Genomic DNA, 22,872 nt, shown 5'->3' with positions numbered 1-22,872 from the left:
ATACACGAACAATAACAAAAAGATACAAAAGTATCTACAACTCAGAGGACCGTAGCCATTGGCTAAAAAGAGACAAAACCACACACCAAATGCAAACAGAAATGGTGGTGAATCAACATAAACACCACATTTCGAGGGCGTTACTTACTCACTGTGAATGAGCCACGTTCGGTTTAGGTTATTTCTGGCAGCAACAACGCCACGAACCATTTAGAGACGGTAACTTTCTTCGTGCGCAGCCAATGTCTGAGGAGGCTCTGGCTAACTCTGGTGGTGTCCGGTCGAATAGTTTATCGAATTTTTGAACTCGTAGATTGTTTTGGTCAGTCAAACTTTATTACAGCGAACGTGTTTAATTTCGGGCAGTTTCGATTGGTGTCTTATCGTTGAGTTGTTTAAGATTTTTAATTTGATTTATTGTTTTGATCTGTGAGCAATGAATTATTGTTATGAATAATTGTTTATAAAGAAATCGGTGTACTTCCAACGATTTTGGAAGATTTTCGTGCAGTTTTGTAACATTGTGTATTTTAAGAGTTATTTTAAGAAATCTTTCAACAAAAATACCATTTTCTGTGTGATAAGTGATAAGCCCGGTACATTTTAGTCGTTGGTAACGGGGAGGCCACCTGCCTTCGTGCAAATATTAATTCTCTGCACCTGCACCGATTCCGAACGATATCAAATCAGTATTATTAAAGTAAGTGTCAGAAAAAAAACGAAAGAACTGTCAGTGTGATTAGTGCACTGTGGCCTGTTGTCAATATGATGGACGTTGGAATGTACGGAAATCATTCAAATAGTTATCATGCCGTTGGTGGCGGTGGCGAAATGGGATCCAATGGATACACGTATTCCTTTCCATCGGCAGCGGCCGCAACCAGTCATCCATATCACGGTCATCATCACGGCTATGGACAGGCGCTTGATTCGAGCAATATTTATCAGCTAACTCCACCACACGGCAACAACCAGCAGCAGCATGCACAAGCTACCGCTAATCCCGTCTACTCGCACCCGCACTTGTATAGTCCCTCAGCGGCGGAATACGGAATTTCGACAACGCCGCAGCACCCATCGAGCAATTCACCCACCGACTCGTACTACGAGAGCGACAGCGTGCACTCGTTTTACGGGACTGCACCAGCTGCTGCAGTCGGCAATCCGTCATCGAGTAACGTCCAAGACGCATCGATCATCAGCTCGGAGAACGGTTTGAGCTATACGAACCTGGATTGCTTGTATAACCAGAGTCCGCACCATCATCCGCAGCATAATGGAGCGGCTGCCGGCTACGGAATGCATCACAGCGGAGACGATGTCAAACTTTCTATGCATTCCTCGTACGGGTTGAGTGAGGACTCGCTGATGCAACAGTCGGTAGCGGTGGCGGGACAACAGCAGAATACACATGGAAGTATGATGGGCTCCAATGCGTGGCATCACCATTCGCAGCATTTGCAACACCCGCCGGCACATCATTCGAGCACTAATGCGTCGGCAGCGGCGGCAGCAATGGCTGCGGGCTATCCAAGTGGGACAGGCATTGAGGGATCTATGGTATTGGACTCGTTAGCGGGTATGTCTACTAGCCGGGTTGGACAAATGGCCAGCAGTGGAGGAGGAGGAATGGGAAGTTCATCAAGCAATAGTTCGCGAAGTCAGCATGTTGTATCGCCCGGCGGAACAACACACACGCTGACGGCGCAACAACAAACTTCGCCAAATGGACTGCCAACCTACAAGTGGATGCAGTTAAAACGGAATGTGCCAAAACCTCAAGGTAAGTAAGATAATAAAATAAAATGAAAATATTGGTTCGACTTTTACTCAGTGACTTGTAAAGCGAAGCTTCAGCTTTGTTATCTTTAATCTCGAAACCAAACTAAATGTTCTAAAAATCCATAAGCCGACGCGAAACGACGAATACCTGGAGTTTTTCCATTTTGATAGTTTAAAATGTACCGTATTGAAACAGATATTACTATGACAGAAAATGGTCTTGAGATATTTTGAAATCAATTAAAAATCATTGTATTTATCGACCAAAGCTTCGAACATTGCCTCAATAGAATTACAAAACATGGTTTCGTTCAAGTGGATGATGTTGTATCAAAAACAAATAAAAAATTTTCAATTTTTTCAAAATCATGGAGGAAATTCAATTTATAAGAAACAAACATTTGAGGAAATAGGATATCAAAAGATATCCTTTTTAAAGTAAAACTTATTCTTACACATTCTTGTAAACAAAACTTGTTTTATAGAATTTTGTAATTTATGAAAGTTTTTCCAAGATTTAATTAAAAAAAACTCGATTCACATGATTTCGTATTATTTAATTTTGTCATTTTAAGGGAAACATGACTTTATTTCTTTATTTGTACCTTTTAATTCTTGGATAAAATTAAGTATCAATCTTTTAAATCAACTTTCATAAAGTTCAATTGATTTGACATAGCCAAAAAATAACCATTCACATCAGATTTCGTTAGGACTCTTTTAAATATTAGTTAATAATACACATTTAATCTATATTCCAATTTACATTACCATTTTATCAAGAAATCGTGCTTTAAAAAATGGCTGTAACTTTTTTCTGAGCTCTTCCGCTGTGTTGATTTTGAATTTCTTAGGCGTAGAGTTAAAAATTACCTTGACAGTTTATATCATCATTATCTTGAAACAAAATAAATATTTAAGTATGAGAATAGTTGCACCTCCCCTGTCTTATTCCTCATTAAACGGGTCAGGGGAAACCGCATTTTCGCTATTTTCTTTGTCTTTATAATGCGAATCTCTATACAGACGGACCTCTCTCTCTCCGCAGCTCGTGGGACCGAATTTCGGTATCTCTTCAAGAACGGGCGGCATTTCGGCGCTAAAACCTGTTGCCGTACCTCCTACAGCCAACACAGAGGAGGGAGCAGTGGTAATCCATGGACCCTTTTCTAGCGATATCTAATCTCAGTAGTGGCAGAGTTGTGAAGAATGGCCCTATCATTACTACTGAGAGCACATTTCCAATGCACAAATCCGAGTAATGGAAAGGAGAAACTCTCAAAAAGGGCCTGATATTGATATTACCAAATTTTGAAAAGTTTGTAGAGAAAATTCTTTCCAAATACTTCAAACCTCAGCTAAAAGTCTTCATTTTCGAAAATTCTCTATTATTTACTTTGGTTTTAAAAAAATATGTTTTGATGATTGTTGTGTATTATTTGATTGTTGAGAATGTCAAACCCTTTTGATATGTTTATTCAGTAAGATTTTGCTATTCATCATTAATGATAAGGCTTCCAAGTTGTGAAAAATGGTATTTAAAAATATGCGAAATTCATACAACACTGTTTTCATAACAAGTTTATATCCAGAAACGGTCCAGGCCCCTTTGTTTCGCATGGCTTAAAGCTTCTAAGTTACTTTTTATGTGGTTGTATTGAGTACTTGGTTTATGCTAACAAAAACAAATACCAACTTCTGAAGTATTAAAATTGGAAGCCACAATCAAGGCCAAACGTACCGATTTATAAGAAAAGTATGAAAAATAGGACTAATAAGTGGGCTTTGTAACTCGTAGCCATTTGCCTTATTAATTTCAGAAAATACATTTCATAAATAAATGCAAATTGATTCTATCGATATTTCTGTCTTGTTATCAAGGTCTACAAAAACACCATCTTATTCAATTAACCTGTTCCTTGATTGTTACTGATTCTTTTGAACATCAAGCGTATCCCTCCACCAATGCCACTCTCTATGACTTGACAAACCACTTGTTGTAGAGTGGTCATATATTTGACATCGCCAAAAATGCTGCTAAGTGTTAAGGTTTTCTCCGACGATGCAAGAAGTTGTTTACCTCTTCTGATAATTTAAAAAAATTAATTAAAATAAGTTGTTGACGGCTGGCGCAACAGTCCGTTGAGAACTATGGCCTAATTTGTTACAACTCTCATCCATTCCTGAAGTCGAGTAAAGTTGTCAGTGATGGCGGGGAATTACAGTTTTTAAGCCGAATCCGAACGGCTAATTTGAGAAAGCATTTTTCATGACAAGAATTACCCTTGGAGAAATTGTCAATTCCTCGCAAGAGGCAGTACCAGGAAAAAAACTTTTGTGCGCATAGGCAGAGATAGAATCCAAGACCTCTGGCATGACAGTCCAACACACTAACCATCATGCCATGGGTAGTTAGGTTAGGTTAGGTTATAGTGGCTGTCCAAGATGGAAACGGAAACAGTTAGGCAAGTTTAATGGCCCATTGTGATACCACATGAATCTTGAGGCTTCCTCCTAAGCTTAATGGAACCAGCTTGAGTCCTTTACGAAGTGAGAGGCTGATTATAGCGATATGATTTACATCGCTTAGATCTTTAAAGAAGAATTCTCCTAGGTCTGCGATCTGCCACGGGTTGTTCATTAACAAAGCTTTTATTCGCCCAAAACTCGAGTATAACTCTCATATTTGGGCTGGTGCTCCAATAACGTACTAGAGTCTTCTGGATAGAATTGAGAAAAAGAGCTCTAAAAATGATAGGTGTTCGTTCTCTTACCGAGACATTTGCTTCTTTTGAAAACTAAGTGCTCATGCCTGTCATTGTTTTATCGTTATTTCTATAAAAAATGCTATAGTAAAATTTCCAGTTGCATTCCTCCCCTTAAACAATTTAATCGTAATATCCGTAGGAATACCCATCAGTTTACCCATGATCCCAATTTTAGACGTATTGTTAACAACAGAGAATCTTTCTTTAGCTGCACAATGCGAATGTAGAATGCTTTACCAGGCATAACAACGCGCAGACATTGAAAACCAATGTGCACCAGTTTCTTGTTTCTAATCCTATCCTCCTTTCCTAATTCCTCGCACTGTGTTTAATCATTATTAGGGTATTAATAACCCCTTTAATGTGCGCTAAATATGGAAGAAAAAAAAACATAGTGCCGTGTCGCGTTGATTAGTTTATAATCTCTGGAGCTACTAAAGTATACACACCCACAAAAAAGTTCACGATACTTTCTCAAAAATGATCAACGATGATGTAAAAATTTGTTTGCAAACTCGAGGCGTTTAAGATTATTTTTGTTGGTTACTTGGCGTATTGTTCCCCTACGCCCTACCTAATTTTTGAAATTGATTTCGGATCTTGCCGAATGTTTGATCTTACCTGCAATTATAACTAGTTGTAATGCTTAGCTTTTTAGAAACCAACAAATTTGCGTGTTTTCACTAAAGTGTTTTGTGTCTAAAAGTGTTTTCTTTTCATCTTTTATAAACATTTAAAATAGCAGAATGTTTGAACATCAAAAGTGCTGATGTAATTAATTTTGAGCTCAAAAACAGCATTCAAATTTGTTATCAATGTTTTGTTTTTAATTTTGATTCATTGTGTTTCCATCTTTATGGACCAATATAAATTTAACATTTGGAACTGATATGGACTCTACTTCCGACATTACCTGAAAATTCAGGTCTGAACAGAATTAGGCTTTTGATTAAATTCAACTTGTATGCGTTATAAACGGCCCCAAATGCATGGTAAAACCCCCACAATGAAAATCGAATGGTGACATTGAAAAGTTTAAAATCTCACCAATTCGAAAAAAAAACTTTGAATAATGGCTAATTAAGTTTCCTGAGATTTTATAAGTTTATGAAAAAGTTTTTGTTTTTTTAATTAATTTTTAAATGAAATTCGTTCTAATTTTCCAAATTTTGAATCTCCATTATTTATACCTATGCCATTTCTAATATTTTCAGTATCACCCTTTATACGTAACTCTTAAAGGAATGCTAAAGGATTTTTAGTAAAACTGTTTTTAACATACAAGAAAAAGATTACAATATCAAGTTTATAAAATAAAATGTTTAAAATATTTCCTTTTTTAGTTTATGCGTATAGCGAAAATCAAAGCTTGTAATTCGAAAACAGTATCAAAAATTAGCTCTGAAACTTCCTCTTCAAAATCACAAAGGCATGTACGTAACAGTCAAGGTTATTCAAAACTTCCTATAGACAAAACTAATGACCATTTGAGAAAACAAAGTAAGATTCTTCAATGTTTAAACCCCTTGTTAAAAAGTTTTATCAATATTTAAATAGATTTTGGTCATTATTTTGTGAGCGATAAAATTTGGTTTCTGAAATACTGTGATAAAAAATGTTTTATTTCAAAATTCGGTATTTCAATTTTTTTTCCATTAAAATGTGTTATTGTTCAGTATAATAAGGTTTTCACCTAGCGATGAGAGATAGCAACACCCTCTGCTTATTCTTAACATTGTGTTAACACAGAACAATTAAATCGCTATTTTGGAACAGCCTTTGTGTAGCTTTAAAATTATTAACCCATTTACCAAAAACTATGAAAACTACAACGGTTGAAAAGTAAAAGTTTAAAAAAAAACTACTTGGTAACCCAGTATCGATGCTTGAACAGTGAAATATTTCCATTAAGAGTTAATAACTTCATTAAGATTTTGCAGTTTTAGCACAAGCATCGAAAAAATATAAACTCAATCACTTCATGCGTTTAAGACATGCTTCGCTGAGAATATTTCTTTACAACCATAAGGCATAGGTACTCATTATTTTAAAGATTTAATAAATATCCCCAAGCTAAATGAGTTGCCACCTTGACCCTCCTTCAGCTATATAATGACGTTAATTAATAAAATGTTATGCCTTCGAATTAAATATAAACGTTTACCAAAAAAAGACACGAGAGAGAAAACCAAATAAAACAAAAACTGTTAAAAAAACCCCAAACATTCCTGTGAAGTGTCAATGTCAATCTAACTCCAAAATATGTTCGTCAGGAATAAAAATACAAAAACTGTGACACGAAGACCCCACAAGAAAAATAGTTACAACTCGCTGCCTTTTAACTTAACTTAAAGAAAAAAGGTACTAACACCGTTTTTCACTTCTCGTACCCACCTGAGTATATTCGTTGTACCTAAGTTGTTTAGTTCTCTGACCCTTTTAATGTTAAATTGTGATAGGGAAAAATTTGTCACGACATCAACCAAAAAATCATAAAAAACAAAAAACCCTATGGTTAAACCCAAATAGTGTGGCAGTCAGTCAGTGGTATGGTGGTCTGCTGCTGTTGCTGCCACTTAGAGAGAAATTATAATTAATTCTTTTGAATATTCAAGTTCGTTACTGATATAAAATATTTTGTTGTTGTTGTTTTTGGTATTTTGGAAGTTTTTTGGTATCTTTGAGTTAAAATCCATCCAACAAGCACCTCGTGTTTGCGTGAGTGTCAGAAATATCAAAACATCACATCAAATAGACATTTTCGGACACAGTGTCAGAATGAGAAATAATTATTTAAAAAAAAAAAAACTAATTCTATACACATCATAGACTTAAATGCTGGTTGTGAGAAAATGATGGTATGTAGATATGTTTTGTTTTAGGTAAGCTTTGCGCAACTTTTACATTTGAGTTTTAGGTTTTGTTATGTTTAGATGAATTCCATCATCATTTTTCATATTTCACGGTAACCGGAATGATAGATTCGAGGTTTTTCAAATGTTACTAAATGGTTTTAAAATATTATCTAAATCTTGAAGAGAAGTTAAGACTTTCTAATTTTTGGTGTAAGTCCCCCTTATAACACACTGAACGCATACGCATAGAACAATGATGTAAAAAAAGCTTTTAAAAATTTGCATATTCATACATTAACATCAATACTTATTGTCTTAATAAAAACTACAGTCCATACTTCAAAATTTTAGGCAACTCATTTCATAAATTTTGTACTTAAAAAAGCATTGTATTTAACAAACCTTTAAGGATGTCTAAAAATTTAAAATTAAAAAAATAAATACAAACAAAGGGATTTTTAAACTTTAAAGGTTATTGATTTAATTGTTTTAATACCCGTGACGTTTTGGTTAGTGCACAGTACTGTCATGCTATAGAGGTCTTGGGTTCAATTCCTGCCTGTGCCACCTAAAGTCTTATTCACGGCTACTGTGTCTTGCCAAATCCTCCAAAAGTAAATCTTTTCATGAAACGCGCTTAAAAAAGACGTTCGGATTCGGAATAAAAAACTGTAGGTCCTCTCCACCCCTGACATGATTCGCACGCAGGAACGATTGAAAGTTGTAAGTCTATAGGCCATAGTTCACAACGGATTGTTGCGCTAATTTTGTATTTTTTTACTTCGCATTAAAACTTATTTTAATCGTTCCGATTTGTCAAATTAAGAATTTTCACAGATCTCTTGAATCTAAATCTATCGACTTCTTATAAACATAAAATTCATTTAATTTGTACTGATAATCCATCACCATGAAACTAAATACCTCAACTCAGTGGTTTAGCAATTTTAAAAATGTTTGAACATTTGTTTTGCTCAAAGTTTTCGAGGTACTATCGGCTTTAGAAATATATTACAAAAGTTATACGAAGTGGCAATTTGTTTTTAAAAAATAACATTTTTAACTTCGGAATTTGAAAAGAAATAAAATGGTCTTAAGAATAACTTGTTTTCGAAATGCTGTCCATTTTTTGCAAGCAATACTTTGACAGTTTTTTTGATTTAAATATCTTGAGAACGAACAATTATTATATGTCAACTAAATTCTGTAAGATCTGAAATCTCTTTACAGAAAACAGCTTTATTTCAATTTTGATCTTACGTTATATGTTTGACAGTTAAGATTTTTGAAACAAAAAATTAATTGCAAGGTCTTAAGAGTAAAAATGGAAACCATTCGAGTCTCTCTTTTCATATTGCTTTATATTATTTGATCTTTGAGGGATAATTCCTTAAAAAATTAAAATTAAGTGGCGCAAATGTTCATTTAGAACTAGGGCCTAGTGGCTAACAACTCTTAACTTTTCCTATGTGCGAGTAATGTTGTCAGGGATGGAGGGGACCTACAGTTTTAAGCCGAATCCCGACAGCCAATTTTGAGAAAGCACTTTTTATGACAAGAATTACTCTCGGAAAAGGCAGTACCCGTAAAAAAAAAACTTAAAAAGGCATGGTTAGGGATTGGACAAAAGACCTCTGATACCTTAGAACCATTACAAAACAAAAGTTGGCGAAGAAGTCTTGTGCATTATTCAAAGAAAAAAGTACGCATACACCTAATGGTACCACTTTGTGGTTTTCTTGTACTGAGGCATAAACAAGCTTATTCCAGGTTCGATTTTATGTGATTAAGTTTTTTTTGTGTCATTAATTTCGAACTTCTTTTAAATTGAACAAAATATATGACTAGGTATCAGCTTTTTGCTGTAAACTTTTGCTAACATTCTCATATTTGTTCTAATCAAGTCTGCTATTGCTTTATTATATATTTATTGTATGTATTAAATGATTACATACTAAAATGAAACAGTTAACAAAAGATTTTGAAAGCATAAGATATTTTTGATTAAATAAATGCCAATATAACGAGTTATCGTCATTTCGAAAAATTAGTAACGCCAATTGGGCTTTTTTTCTAGAAAAAAAACTGTATTAATATTATTATTTAATGACGAGAATTATAATTATTTGAGTTAGCTAAACAAAATATATACTTAACATAATTTTAAGAGATGTTTTACTAGAAAAAATCAATATGATAGGATAACATATCCTTTATAAATGTTATTGAAAACATCTCCCGTCGGTTTTCTAATGTCTAAATGCCAATAAGCTGAGACTTTACATTCTACGAATGCATTTCAATGTTGTATCCTAGTTTGTTTACTACAAATCTTGTAAATTCATTCAACACAATGGGAAGCATTAATGGCTGAATCACAAACACGCTTCAGCTTCGACTTCACCTGACATTTACGAGTTCAGCCATAGGAATGCAATGCATGCTATCACAATGGAGCTTCGACCTCACGTTTCGTTTGACAATCGTACGGAAAAGAACGTAATGTAACGTAATGTGACTCTAAACGGAAGCTCTAGTTCAATTATCTGAACATTTGCTTTGTCTGACAGCTCAAAAACTGTAAAAAAATGTCAACAAACAAAATATTTGCTCTTTAGAGGGATGAAATAATAGAAATGCCATTCAAAGCAACCTCGAAGCAGGCCCACCGTAACGCAGGCGAGGCCGAAGCTGAAGAGTGTTTGTGATTCAGCCATAAGGCTCAATGAATTTGTTTTCCACCATTAATTCAGTTTGGTGATATTATTTTGAAGAAGCGTGCAGTCGGTTGAACATTTAATACATTTAACAATTGAAGTTCATCTGCAAACAAAGACGCAATGAGTTTGGAACAACAATGGAATTAAATGGCTGTCGTCTGGAACGTCCGACATGACTTAAAATGGATTTGATATAACCATTAAAGCATGATTGAATGTAATCCTATAAATTCTTATTTTTGCATTAAGATTTTATGATCCATCCTATCCTTAGTAACATCGGTGTAAATAACGTCAAAACCCTTTTTTACTGAATTTAGAATAAAATGTCTGAAAAAGGTTACATTTGATTTAGTCGATCCGTATGATACAAGACCATGCTGGGAAATGGTTTCTTTTAGTAAAATTTAGTTTATTACAAACTATTTTTTCAATAATTTGGGCATTGAAGATGATTTACTGACTGGTCGGTAGTTCAGTTCGATAAATCATGTTTTGGGCCACTTTTGTAAAATGAAGGTACGCAAGATGTTTTCCACTGTGAAAAAAATTCACCCTCTGTTAGTTAACTTTTGAAGGTAACAATGTGTGGTCGAACACATTTTAAGTACAATAGGTGGAATTCCATCAGGGTCAGCATTCGTATCTTTATTTAGACCAGAAAGCTCCGGCCGCGCTTCTGGTCTAAATAAAGATGCACACTTTCGATATGGAAACAAATTAAGTGACATGTGTTAGCACAATTTACAGATTGAATAATCGATCAGTTTAAAAAATTGTCAGAGTCAATAAAATTGGACTTGAAAAACTCAGCAAATGCGTTACAAATATCGGGTAGACTCTTATTAGTCGAACTGAAATAAGGATTTTTGGGGATTCCATTTTATTTTTTTAAATTTTTGATGAAACTCTAAGAACATTTACTTTTCTTTTTTAACTTGGAATAAATATAATTTTTGAATACAAATTAATTAAGGACATTAAATTTTGTTCAAAAATATGTAGAGGTTACGCAGACTAATAAGCCGTCTATTTTACAAAGGAAGCTTTATAAAATCGTTATAAAATTAAAACAAGTACCAAGATTGAATCAAAGCTGAAGAGATAATTATTATTAATGTGGCTCGCAATGTTACGGAAAATTAGCTTTAGAGAAATTGTGTTAATATTTGATTTTAAACAATTCAAAAAAATAAAATCCAAAGGAATAGTATTGTGTAAAACTGGGAAAATAGAATTTTTCATAGACAAACTTAGATCTTCATGAATAATAATATTAAATCAAGTGTTCTATGAATACTGTTTTAAGGATTTTGCATTTGGATTAAATTAACAGATGTCAACAAACCAACAAATAATAAGAATCACACTCGCTATTAACAGATTAAATGCAACAAATGTACCTACTATTAAGCTTTGAGATACAATAAATACAATTATATTAATGTGCTGTTTAAATAAATCTAATGGACTTTTTGGCGGAATGAAGTTCACTTTAATACAAAATATAAATATAACTTTAAGAATACACAAAAGAAAACTTAGTTGAAGCACAACAAAAGCTTCGTTTGCGACGTCTTAAAATCAGAATGATGTTTGTAATTGAATTACTAACAAAAGTATCTATTAAATGCAAGAAAGAGTTTTAAGATATTTCAGTTTTGTGTAACTTTGACTTAAATAATATTAAATCGTTTAAATTAAAGTGTCATTCCGTATTCCGTTCAATTTTTCACATAATTACTAAGTGACATGAAAAAAGTGTTGGTATTAATGATAATAGTTCATTAAATCAACTAGCGTTGGATCTTTACGCTCTTCAACATTTTGTCATTTAAAGTCAAGAAATATGGTACAATTTTCACAATTGGCACATATCAAACCTAAAGAACTAAATATTAATTTTGTTATTTGTTGAATAAGTATATCAAACAATACAAAGTTATTTCCTTTATACAAATAATGACTGTTTGCTTAAACTTTAAAGGATTTCTCGGACTCACTTTTCTATATTAGTTTTGGCTGTTGAAAGAAATCCATAATCTAACTTGAAACGCAATGGCGGATCCACAGGGAGGGGGTAGTAGGGGTCATGGCCCCCCCAGGCAGATAATTTGTTTGCTTTTTCGTAAGAATTCCCTTCAATTCAAAACTAATCGTATTACGTTAATGGATATGACCCCCATTATATTTTGAATTATTTATTTTGTTGTATATGTAAACAACATTTGTATTTTACTTCCTTAAACTTTGTTGCTAAAAGTCCTACTTTTGACTGGAGATTGGACCAGGAACATAATATGAATCGGATATTCAGCCCTATTCCAAAACACAGCACAAATTCATCAACTTTTGACCAATTGACGATCCAGGGGGGGGGGGTCATATGAGCTAAAAAGCTTATACAGTTAAGTTGTATAAGTAAAGATTTCATTTAAAGATTTATTTGTAATTCAACGACATTCACCAAAAAATGGTTTGCTGTCAAAAACAACTCAAATTTTTATTTTCGCTCAATTTAGAACTTGAAAAAAACTTTAGTCATGCTTTAAATTATTTTCATAAAAAATGTTTCTAAGAAGAAGTGCAAATATTCAAGTTATTAAGAAGAAATCTTAAATAAGAGCTCATCAATTTTATATTAAATTGCCTTTGAATACCTTAAACTAGCCTTCAATTTTATTATTACATTTTTTTGACACACATAAATAGTGAATATTGAAGTGATTTTTACTTCGACATTCTAGCAAGTTTTGCATTAGTAAACAATTTCAAACTAGAGTTTTTAATCAAATATGACATTACGACGGTAGAAAAGTCGAAAAAAGTGAGGAACCTTCCGTTTGTCTGTATTTCCTGGCCCCTACAGTCCAAACTAGTTCTGATTGAAATTAAGATTTTCAGCTGATTAGTGTAGGGAGTTTTTATCAATTCAATAATACAAAAAATAACAGCAGTCCCCACACAAATTTTTTGGTTCAAACATGTGAATTTTCTAAAACTTAAAATTTTCTGTTCTTAATTTAATAATAAAATACTAATTTTGTTTATAAAACTTGATATTTTAGAAAGGGACAACATTTTTTTACGAAATTTAAATATAAAATGTTCATACAATTTACAAGCTCTCTATTTAGTGCTTATACCAAAAATATTTTTAAGACAAAAATTAAAATTATGTTCGAAAAAAATAGGTTAATCTAGATTTTTTGACAAATAAAATGGCATTTAAATTATTGAGAAGAACTTATTTTGGAGGTATGTACGTTTTTAAATCTTAAAATATAGGCAACTTTTTTAAACAGACTCTTTGGAAAAAATTATCAAGTTCTTGCGACCCAGTCGTGCATTTCATTTCTTTCAAGACTGGTTTTCTGTTGAATACAAAAGATCTTAAACAATTAAATAAATCTACTTTTTGAAGTGAATTTGCTTTGGATACTCTAGAACTGAGATTCAAACATGAATTTCAATAATACCAATGTCCCAAAAAATCAAGTGACACTTTTGTTAAACTAATGGCTAAGTGAAAAACATAATAAACGTTGCATATCTATTGATATAAAAGCTTTGAAACGTGTAATTTGTGATGACTACAAAACTTTTCTTCCCAACTTATTTGTTCACTTACCTTACTTTGTTTTAATTTATTTTTTTTAGATAAATTATGTTCTTAAATACAACTATTTCCTTGAATTCAAGAACCAAACCTTTTAGTCTCTACAATTTTTAAGTTTTTGTTTTTGTTGACGCCTTTATAAGATCCAAATACGAGTAAGCAGTAGTAGTAATAAGAGATTCCCGGAAATTGAGTTCGAAAAAACTACGTCAAAAAAATCCCGATATTTTTACATTCAGATTTTCTGGATTTGCAGCGTTCTTGGCATTAATAGAAATGAAAACAAGAAAAGTGTGTTTTGTTTTTGGAATAAAGCAACGTTTCAAAACAATTTCCTACATTTCGGAGCGAAATTCAGCAAAAACCCTCTAAGCTATTGTATTTAAGTTCTTAAATATGGCATATTTAGACAACTGTTCGAATCTTGGAATGCTTTCATATGAGTGTTCTAAATAATTTAGTAGCTAAAGTTGTCATTTTAACAATTATTAAATTTTGTTAGCATCCTTTACAAAATATTAGAGAACATTTTTAAGCTGTGAGTAAAAACTCATCTAAGTGTGTGACCCCCCCTGATGAAAATTCTGGATCCGCCCTTGTTGAAACGTTGAGAATATTTTTTACATTTTCTAAAAATGTGTTAGGTTTTTAATAAAAGCTAATAACACAAATGTTGAGGAACTCAAAAAATTTGTAACCTCGAAAACGAACGTTTTTAACTTTTTGCAAAATTCTTAGAAAAATTGACTTAAAATTTTTGACTACTTCTAAATAGTAAGTAAAAACTGATCTTTCATTCAAATATATTTACGAAAAACAGCGATATTGACTTCAAACTTATTTAACATCATATAAAATATTGTTGTTAGCATTTGGTAAAATTTAACAATACATAAATGGACAGTGTTTTGTAAATAAACTAAAGTTCTACCAAAAATATTACTATATTCATTTAACGTATCGAATATCCCAATAGAAAACTGGTTACACGTTTTGATTTCATAGCTTTTGAAGTTGATCTTACATAAATGATCGCATGCACATTTTTTGAAGACTAGTAAGACTTTTATTTTTATTTTTGAACCACGTTTAAAGAGTGTACAAATTTCAAAATGTTGCCCCGGGCACTATTTCTGTCGCCATCTAACACTTTTAACAGTCGCTTATGACACTGCATTCAGTTGAAAAGAAGTAGCGGTATGAGTGTCAATGTCAGTTAAAATAACGCGGTGGTTGAAATTTAATATTCCATCGCAAATATTGAATATCGTGCACGTTTCAAAAATTATTATGGATACGGCAAAAGTAAAGACAGGCCAAAGATAAGATATCTCACCGATGATGGTATGGCGACTCGCTCTCATATAATGTTCTATGCGATAGTTCTTCACGTCTAACCCCTGTGACCGGGATAAAATTGAGAAATTCCCCATTCACCCCTGCTCTTTATATAGGTAGGTAATATTACCCAACATTTTGAGTGACTTTTTGTACATGTTCGATAGTTCGCAAGGAGCAAGGACACTCGCCATATACGACTATAGACTCTGATGATAATATTATGATGTCTTTATTTTGGGTTTTTGTTAGCAAAGTTAATGCGATTTTCCTGTTCAGTCTGTCCGGAACCTTTTTAGGTGTGTAAACATAAAATTCCAGAAGGACAAAGAATGCATGTTATTTCTTTTGCATACAATATCTACATAGATACTTTAGGTATAGCTATAAGAAAGGTTTTATAATGTTTAAATTAGATTCAATCAGAAAGATAAAATTGTAGACATTTGTTTTTTTTTTTGGATATGAATATCTTGATTAAGTTTCATTAAAGACTCCTCACTCACAATTAGGTTCGATTTTTTGACAATGACAACAAATGTTTGTCACATTGAAGTGATTGTCGCGACTGACCAAAAGTAAAGAGATATCTCCTAGAGACCATCCCGTCAGCATTTTTATCACCATTAATACGTCTTAAAGTAAATATATATCAGAAGGAATGCATTTTTTTCAAGGGTCGATACCAACAGAAGCAATCTGATGATTAACAGGGTGTTTAGCTTACTTAACTTCAAATTCCTTTACACATTTTCTTGCACAAATTATTTAGTAAAAAAGGATTCAGGATGTTTAAAGGAAATTTGAAAAAATGGTTGTAATAAAGGTTGTTAAGCACTAGTGACTTCACCTACACTTTTTATGTTGAATCCGAACTCAAGTACTTTTTATGACAAGAATTACTCTTAGCGGATTTTTCACTGTAAGAGGCAGTACCCGCGAAAAAAATCATTTAGGTGGCACAGGCAGAGATAGAGTTCAGACCTCATGCATGATAGTCCACGCACTTACAAATAATTTTTGTCTAGGAAAAATATCAAGCCGATATTGTGTTTTTTCAGTTATTGTCGAAAAATTTAAATTGTCGGCAACATTTTTTTAAAACCATTTTTATGAACTCTTTTGAAAATATTAAATTGCACTTAATATTATGCGAATAATTATTTGGCATATTCCATTTAACACTATGGTGCAGTTTTATGAGCTAAATGAACCTTATTTGAGTTTGATACTTTTCAACTGTATACAAATTTCTATAACGTGAAAAAGTATGCACTTTTTAAGGAAACTCCCATTGGTTTAAGTTGTTTGAGATAATTGAGAAGTTGGAGATAAAGTATTAGTGATAATCCTATTGTGAAGCCTACTATTTTTTTTTTATTTCTGATTCATTCATTTGTTTTTATTAATTTAAGACTCGTAAGATTATTAAGGCCCGAAGGGGATAGTGACTTTTCCGTTCCGTAGCTCTTTTAGTTGATATTTATGGTCGTCTGGGTTATGCATAGTCTTCAACACTTTCTCAACGCTGTTTTAACAAATTTGACCATTCATTTTATTTCTATTGATTGGTCAGCGTAAGCTTCCGGCAACATTTTCAAGGTGTGGACTGCAAACTTTGGTTTCCGCACAATGTGCGGAATAGCTCTTGAAGAAGGACACGTATCTTTAACAGTAACGACTAATTTGTTGTTTTTTTTGTTGGCAATAGTAACAGCTGTGTCAATTATTAATAAAAACATCTTTCACTTTCGGATTGAAAAAAATGAAGTACAATATTTAATATAGCACAGTTTTCAAAGATTTCATTATTGTAATATTTTAGAATTTAAGCCTTTCAGAAATCTTACGGAACAGAATAATATAAAATTATAAAATACCATCTTTCGATGCTCTTCAGTATCTAGAGCTGATTTATTAAAACCCAAAATATCTCACGAACTAGTAACGCCAGCGTCTTGAATAAAATGTTGTAAAATATATTGTGATGTGATGCCAAACTAGAAAATTTTTGGAAAAATATTCAATAAACGGTTAGTTATAAATAAAAAAAAAAAATTTTCAACTCGATGATTTTACGAACAAAACATTATTTTTTCTCCAAAATAATTTATGGCAACGAAGAACAACATTATTGACATCTGGAAAAATTTTGACAAGAATCGAATTGACAGTTTTCTTATAAAAAATAAAAACCTAGAAAAAAACATTACAAATAGTTGATAAGAATTAGTTTTCGACTCAAACATTTGTCCAACACTCAAAAATATTGACTTAAGACTTTTTCATGGAAAATATTGTTTTCAACATTTAGAAAAATATTTGGAAAAATTCAACAGTCAGTTTTTAATTAAAAGTAAAATCTACCAACAATAGTACAGTTTTTTTTACAATGAATTAACACTAAAAAAAACATTACTAAATGTTTGTAAAAATTGATGTTCGGTTCTCGATTCAACATGATTTCATTCTGTGATAAATTTTCTAAGAAAAACCCAATCTGCATTTGTTTATAAAAGAAATTAAAACTTTCAAGAAATGCTACTAATATTGGAAAAAATCTTGTTAACAAAAATAAATTTTGAAATATTGTTCGTAATTAATTTCTGAGAATAATTCAACTGACAACTTTTTTAAGAAAAATCACGAAAATCAACGAACCTTTTAAGCAAGACTAATCGACAGACGGGTGGGAAGTTATCAGTGTTGGGTTGGTCGCATCCTAGCCTCTTTTTCTGTTTTAATTTTTAATTGAGAAATAAGATACATATAAGGTCCTTGATTCTTAAATAAAAAAGAGAGTTAGGAAAATTGCCTAAACCTACACTCAAGGTGCTTTCTCAAATCCTGTATTGAATTCCTGCAATACATTTCTGTTCCGATGTACGAGTATATGTAGTTTTCTGTTAAAAAATCATCCCAAAATTTTTTAAAATTTGTTAGTAATTATTATAACACCCTGTTTTTAAAAACCACAAAATGCAACAAGACAGTGTAAACGATGCGCATGAGTAAGCGGTCTTTTCATGTCATAACCCGGCTCCATTTCAATATTTTTTTTTAATATATTTTCACTTCTCGTCTTCATATTTTTTTTATTATCAATAAATTCAAATAAGACTGGCGCCGGGTAATCCATCAATTCGATTCAGAACTCTGTCAATTTTTCTTGTTGTTGTTGTATTTTGTATTGTTTTCATTTTTTCTACCTAAATAACTGGCCTTTAATAAAAAAAGAAAGAAAATATTAATTTTATAACTACTATACAAAGGAATTCTTTATGTGAGGTTTTGAAGTAGGTTTGTATCTAAAAGTTTTAAAGCCAGCGAGAGAGCGTGTGCGCTCGGCACCAGTTAAAGTATTTAAATGGTAAATTAAAGTAGCGGCACACCCACTATTAAATTGATATTATAATATAGCATGATGGGCGGTAATCGAAGGGGACAAGTAGATAATGTTTTTTTTTCATTTATTTTGTTTCAATTTTGAGTTGTTGTTGTTATGTTTCGTGTCTATGTAGGAAAGGGAATTTGTGGTCCATTTCTAATTAGAATTATATGTTCTTTTCTACGGTATGACGAATGGGCAATTAGAGAACTGGAATCACATATTTGTAAGAAGCGTTATTTTATTTCAAAACGATTTTTATTTAAAGAAACCTTTTGTTTTGTTTTTTAAATTAGATTCACTGTTAAAAAAGTTCTGATACAACCAAAATCACGCTTTCGTATTTCATTTAAATTTCTATGAATTTAGATCATATTTTCCAATGTCCGTTTTAATGCGAAATATTTGAAAATTTACTTTTTTCATCAATTTGCATAAAATTAGAGTTAGTGATTTTGTATCTATTTTTAGATATATTTTCAAAGCATATCTTTTAAGCATAGCTTTTTTCATGTCTGTCAATTTTCCAAATTAAAGAAACTTTTAATATTGTAAATCTTTTTCTTTTGAATACACTGTTGAATAAATCAAAAGTCTTACGATCCAAAAATAATACTATAAAATAATTGTTTGCATCAAAAAATTACGTTTTTGACATCATGGTAAAATTTAGGAAAATTAAAGGGACAGTTATCACTTTTGGTCACATCGCAGTCTGTTTTTCATTTACAAATATATTCCATTTGAAGGAAGTATGTGATTTTATCTAACGCTAAGAAATTCTTCCTAAAAGCTTAATTACTTTTGGCAGAATGAAAAATTACGACTTACAAACAACTGTATCACATTACTTTCTTGAGGTATCATGATTTTTAGGGTTATTTGAGTTAATAAAGCATTCATTTTCTTTGTATTGAAATGTGTGATCGTTTTACAAATCTGTTTACAAAAATCATAATCGGTTTTCACTTGCCTTACAGAAACTTTATATAGAAACACTTAGTTGAAATAAAATAACAAAGTAGTGCAATAATTTCTCAAACATCGTACAATTGTTTAAGTTATCAAAAGACTATGTTATGTAAATACGCTCTTAAGTAAAGAAAGGTTACGAGTTTTTGTTCTGAGAACGAATTCAGAATTTTTATTCCAATAAGAGTTTGATTGTTAAAAACCTTCTATTTGGGCTGTGAAAGCTGTCATATTTTCAAATTTGATAAGTAAAACTATGTCAATACTAAAAAGACATTGATAAAAGTCCAACTACGCTTTGTAATTGTTAAAATTCACTGCAAAAATCAGTTTGCGTCACTCTAAATCAACTTAGAATACTATACTTTTGAAGACTGGTGACCATCAACGTGCGTCGTTAAGCCATGGAAATTCTATGATGTGGATCATTTTCAGCTAGAAGGTTGTCTTAATAAGAAGAATTGTCACATTTCGAATTCCGAAAATCCAAAATTTTGTTTTCTTGGCATCGAAACGAAGCCACTTATTGGAAAAATCTGATTTATATGGTATTTTATTACTGTGAGAAAATACAAAACAAATATTGAGTAACGTGAATGGATCTATAAGTATTTTTTACATATGTAAAGGGTTATTTGTTAGCTATAATCTTTTTGACAACGCTGGTTTAAACAGCTGATGCACGTTTCGTGTTTTGTATAATTGTCATCACATGTTTGGTCTATAATTTAACCATCAATCATCTTACAAATGAACAACACTTGCAAATTGTTGACTTTAATTTTTAAAATGCGTGCTCTCTTAAGAAAGTTCATCGCGCGCTTCTTCCATTTTATGGTCACTTTAATCGACCTACTGAAGCGGCTATTGGGGATATTGTGACTAAATTTCGCACCTTTCGTATACTTTATGGGACATTAAACCATAAACACGCTTACGTACACAGAACGAAAAATGTCATCTGCGGTAGTCAATATGACAACTATGGTAGTCAATAGGACAACTGCGGTAGCCAATATAACAATTTTTGTTGAAAACCGAAATCTAATTTGACTACTGGGTAGTCAACATAACAATTCTCGATAGTCAATTTTAGGTAGCCAATATGACAACCAAATTGTCGTATTGACTACCGAAGTTGTTCTATTGACTACCGCAGTTGTCATATTGACTACCCAAAATTGACAATCGAAAATTGTTCTATTGACTATCCAGTAGTCAATTTTTAAAAATAAGGTTGTTATATTGACTATTTTGGTAGTCAATGCGACAATTTTGGCCAAATTTCAGGTTGACTATCGACGATTGTTGATATGACAACTTTTTTTTTCTGTGTAGAGTACGAAATGGAGAAAAATCGACCAGTGTTATCGATGATCATTTATTGGTCGCTATTCGCAGTAATTGGGCCTCTGTTACTCAACAACTTATAGGTGCTATGCCTTTCAAAATACAGCTGGAGCAAGAATTGAAGCCGAACGACCTACTGCAACGTAAAATTTTTAGTGAATGGGCTCTTCGAAAGTTGGCTGAAAATCCATTTTGCGAAAAATTGTGTTCAGCGACCAAGCTCATTTTTGTCCTAAAGGGTACGTAAATAAGCAAAATTGTCAATTTTGGAGTAAATATCAGCCAGCAACATTGCAAGAGCTACCAATGCATCCAGAAAAAGTTAGAATTTGGTGCAGTTTATGATGGATGATGGAGGCATCATTGGACAGTACTCCTTCAAAGATGATGTGAATCGTAACGTAACTGTGAATGGTGAGCGCTACCGTTAGAAGATTACCAACTTCTTTTTTGCCCAAAATGCAAGAACTTGACTTGCATGACATGTGGATTCAACAAGACGGTGCAACATGCCACACAGCCCGTGCAAAAATGGACTTATTGAGAGCCGAGTTCGTTGAACATTTTATTTCCCGTTCGGGACTGGTCAATTTGCCATCTAGATTATTTTTATGGGGCTATGTTAAAGCTCATTAATATACAAACAAGTCCGCTTCAATGGACGCATTAGAAGACAACATTTAAGCATTTATTTTCATTTTAAACGCCATCCGCACGGCTTTGAAGAGTAAAGCTTAAGTCTTGAAAATGTTGGTTCTTACTTCAATTGAAATTTAAAACTTTATTAATATATTTAAAAAATAACAGCTCCAAAATATTTATTTTCTTGACAAAGTTCTAGTCTCTAAATGTCAGTTTATTGATAAATTGGAACTTGATTTCATTTCTTCATCAAGTTCTCAAGCGTTAGAACTTTAATTAAGATCTCAGTTTGAGATATAATTTAGAATTTATTAGATCCTTAAATTTGGCTCTAGGATATTAGAACTCGGTTTGGTAATGTTTTTACTTCTTCGAAAGGCCTAATATTTCGATTCATTCCGATTTTGGAGTAAATTTCAGACCACACGGATTTTTATGTGTAATAATAACACATAAATAAACATGGATGGTTTCCCAAAAAGTCATAATTATAAGCTGCATAATATGAAATGTTTTAAAATTTGGCAGTCTTATATAGTGTAAGTTAGGTAGATATTTAAACCCATGAAACTTATCGTGCGTTTTATTTTAGTTTTATATGTTTAAACGATTTCATGAAACGTTTAAATAAAATAGGTTCTTTCATTCATAAGGGCAAGTTTTTAATGGTTCCAGTTTTCAAAAATACCTGAAAAAAATTAATCCAAACTGATTTCCTTTAGTCTTTAATCTATTAACGATGTTCAGTACAAGACGAATATGTGTTCATTTATCAAAACAGTATAATTTAAAAAAACATCAATTTTAAACAAAATACATTAAACCTCGAAAACACAGTTTTTATTTCAACAAAGCGAGAATATCAAAAGTAAATCTTAAAGTAAATGTCTGCTATTACTAAAACTGACAAATGTTTTTAATTTTGTTCGTAAAATTACAGAATTTCGAGTCGAAAACAGCAAAAAAACGTTAGAACTCAGTTCCATTCAACTGAGATATTAAATTTATAGAACTCAAAATGATTTTAGACCCAGTTCTACAGATATTTTTAAAATGAAGTTCTAAAAATAAACCGAGAATTATAAGATCGAGTTTTTATTAGAACTCTGTCAAGAAATTGTTTGTTAATGTTATAAAATTAAAAACAAAACTGAATAAATTAAAAGCTTAGAAGTTCGTTTAAAACATTTTGTCAGAAAAAAATGGAAGCATTTTTTCCGACCCCTCCCCCACCAAGACATTTTCGGAAAATAAAGTATTGATTACAGTTTCATTACCTAAGTTTTAAATGCATATTATAAAGCTAAGCATGTTGCAGAAAAACGAGTGTTTCTAAAAATTGTAAATCGGCAATTAAGTTAAAAAAAAACTTGATTAATAATTACCTAAGATCATATCTTTACAGCAATAGGTAAAGTTGATCATGATGTTTTTGTAA

The 22,872-nt window shown here is 32.0% G+C and overlaps 1 protein-coding gene across 1 annotated transcript in view; it reads left to right on the top strand.

Annotated features, from left to right (window-relative positions):
- Positions 1-216: 216 nt before the first annotated feature.
- The window catches only part of LOC129940391 (homeotic protein labial), a 126,970-nt gene continuing 104,314 nt past the window's right edge, over positions 217-22,872 (top strand). Inside the window, exon 1 of the mRNA XM_056048706.1 lies at positions 217-1,783. Coding sequence (XP_055904681.1) covers positions 766-1,783 — 1,018 coding nt within the window. The 5' untranslated portion in view covers positions 217-765. The remainder of the gene's footprint in view (positions 1,784-22,872) is intronic.

Source organism: Eupeodes corollae, chromosome 1 (genome assembly GCF_945859685.1).
Source record: "Eupeodes corollae chromosome 1, idEupCoro1.1, whole genome shotgun sequence".
In the NCBI taxonomy this organism is placed as follows: Eukaryota; Metazoa; Arthropoda; class Insecta; order Diptera; family Syrphidae; genus Eupeodes; species Eupeodes corollae.
This window is presented reverse-complemented; position numbering and strand designations above follow the sequence as displayed.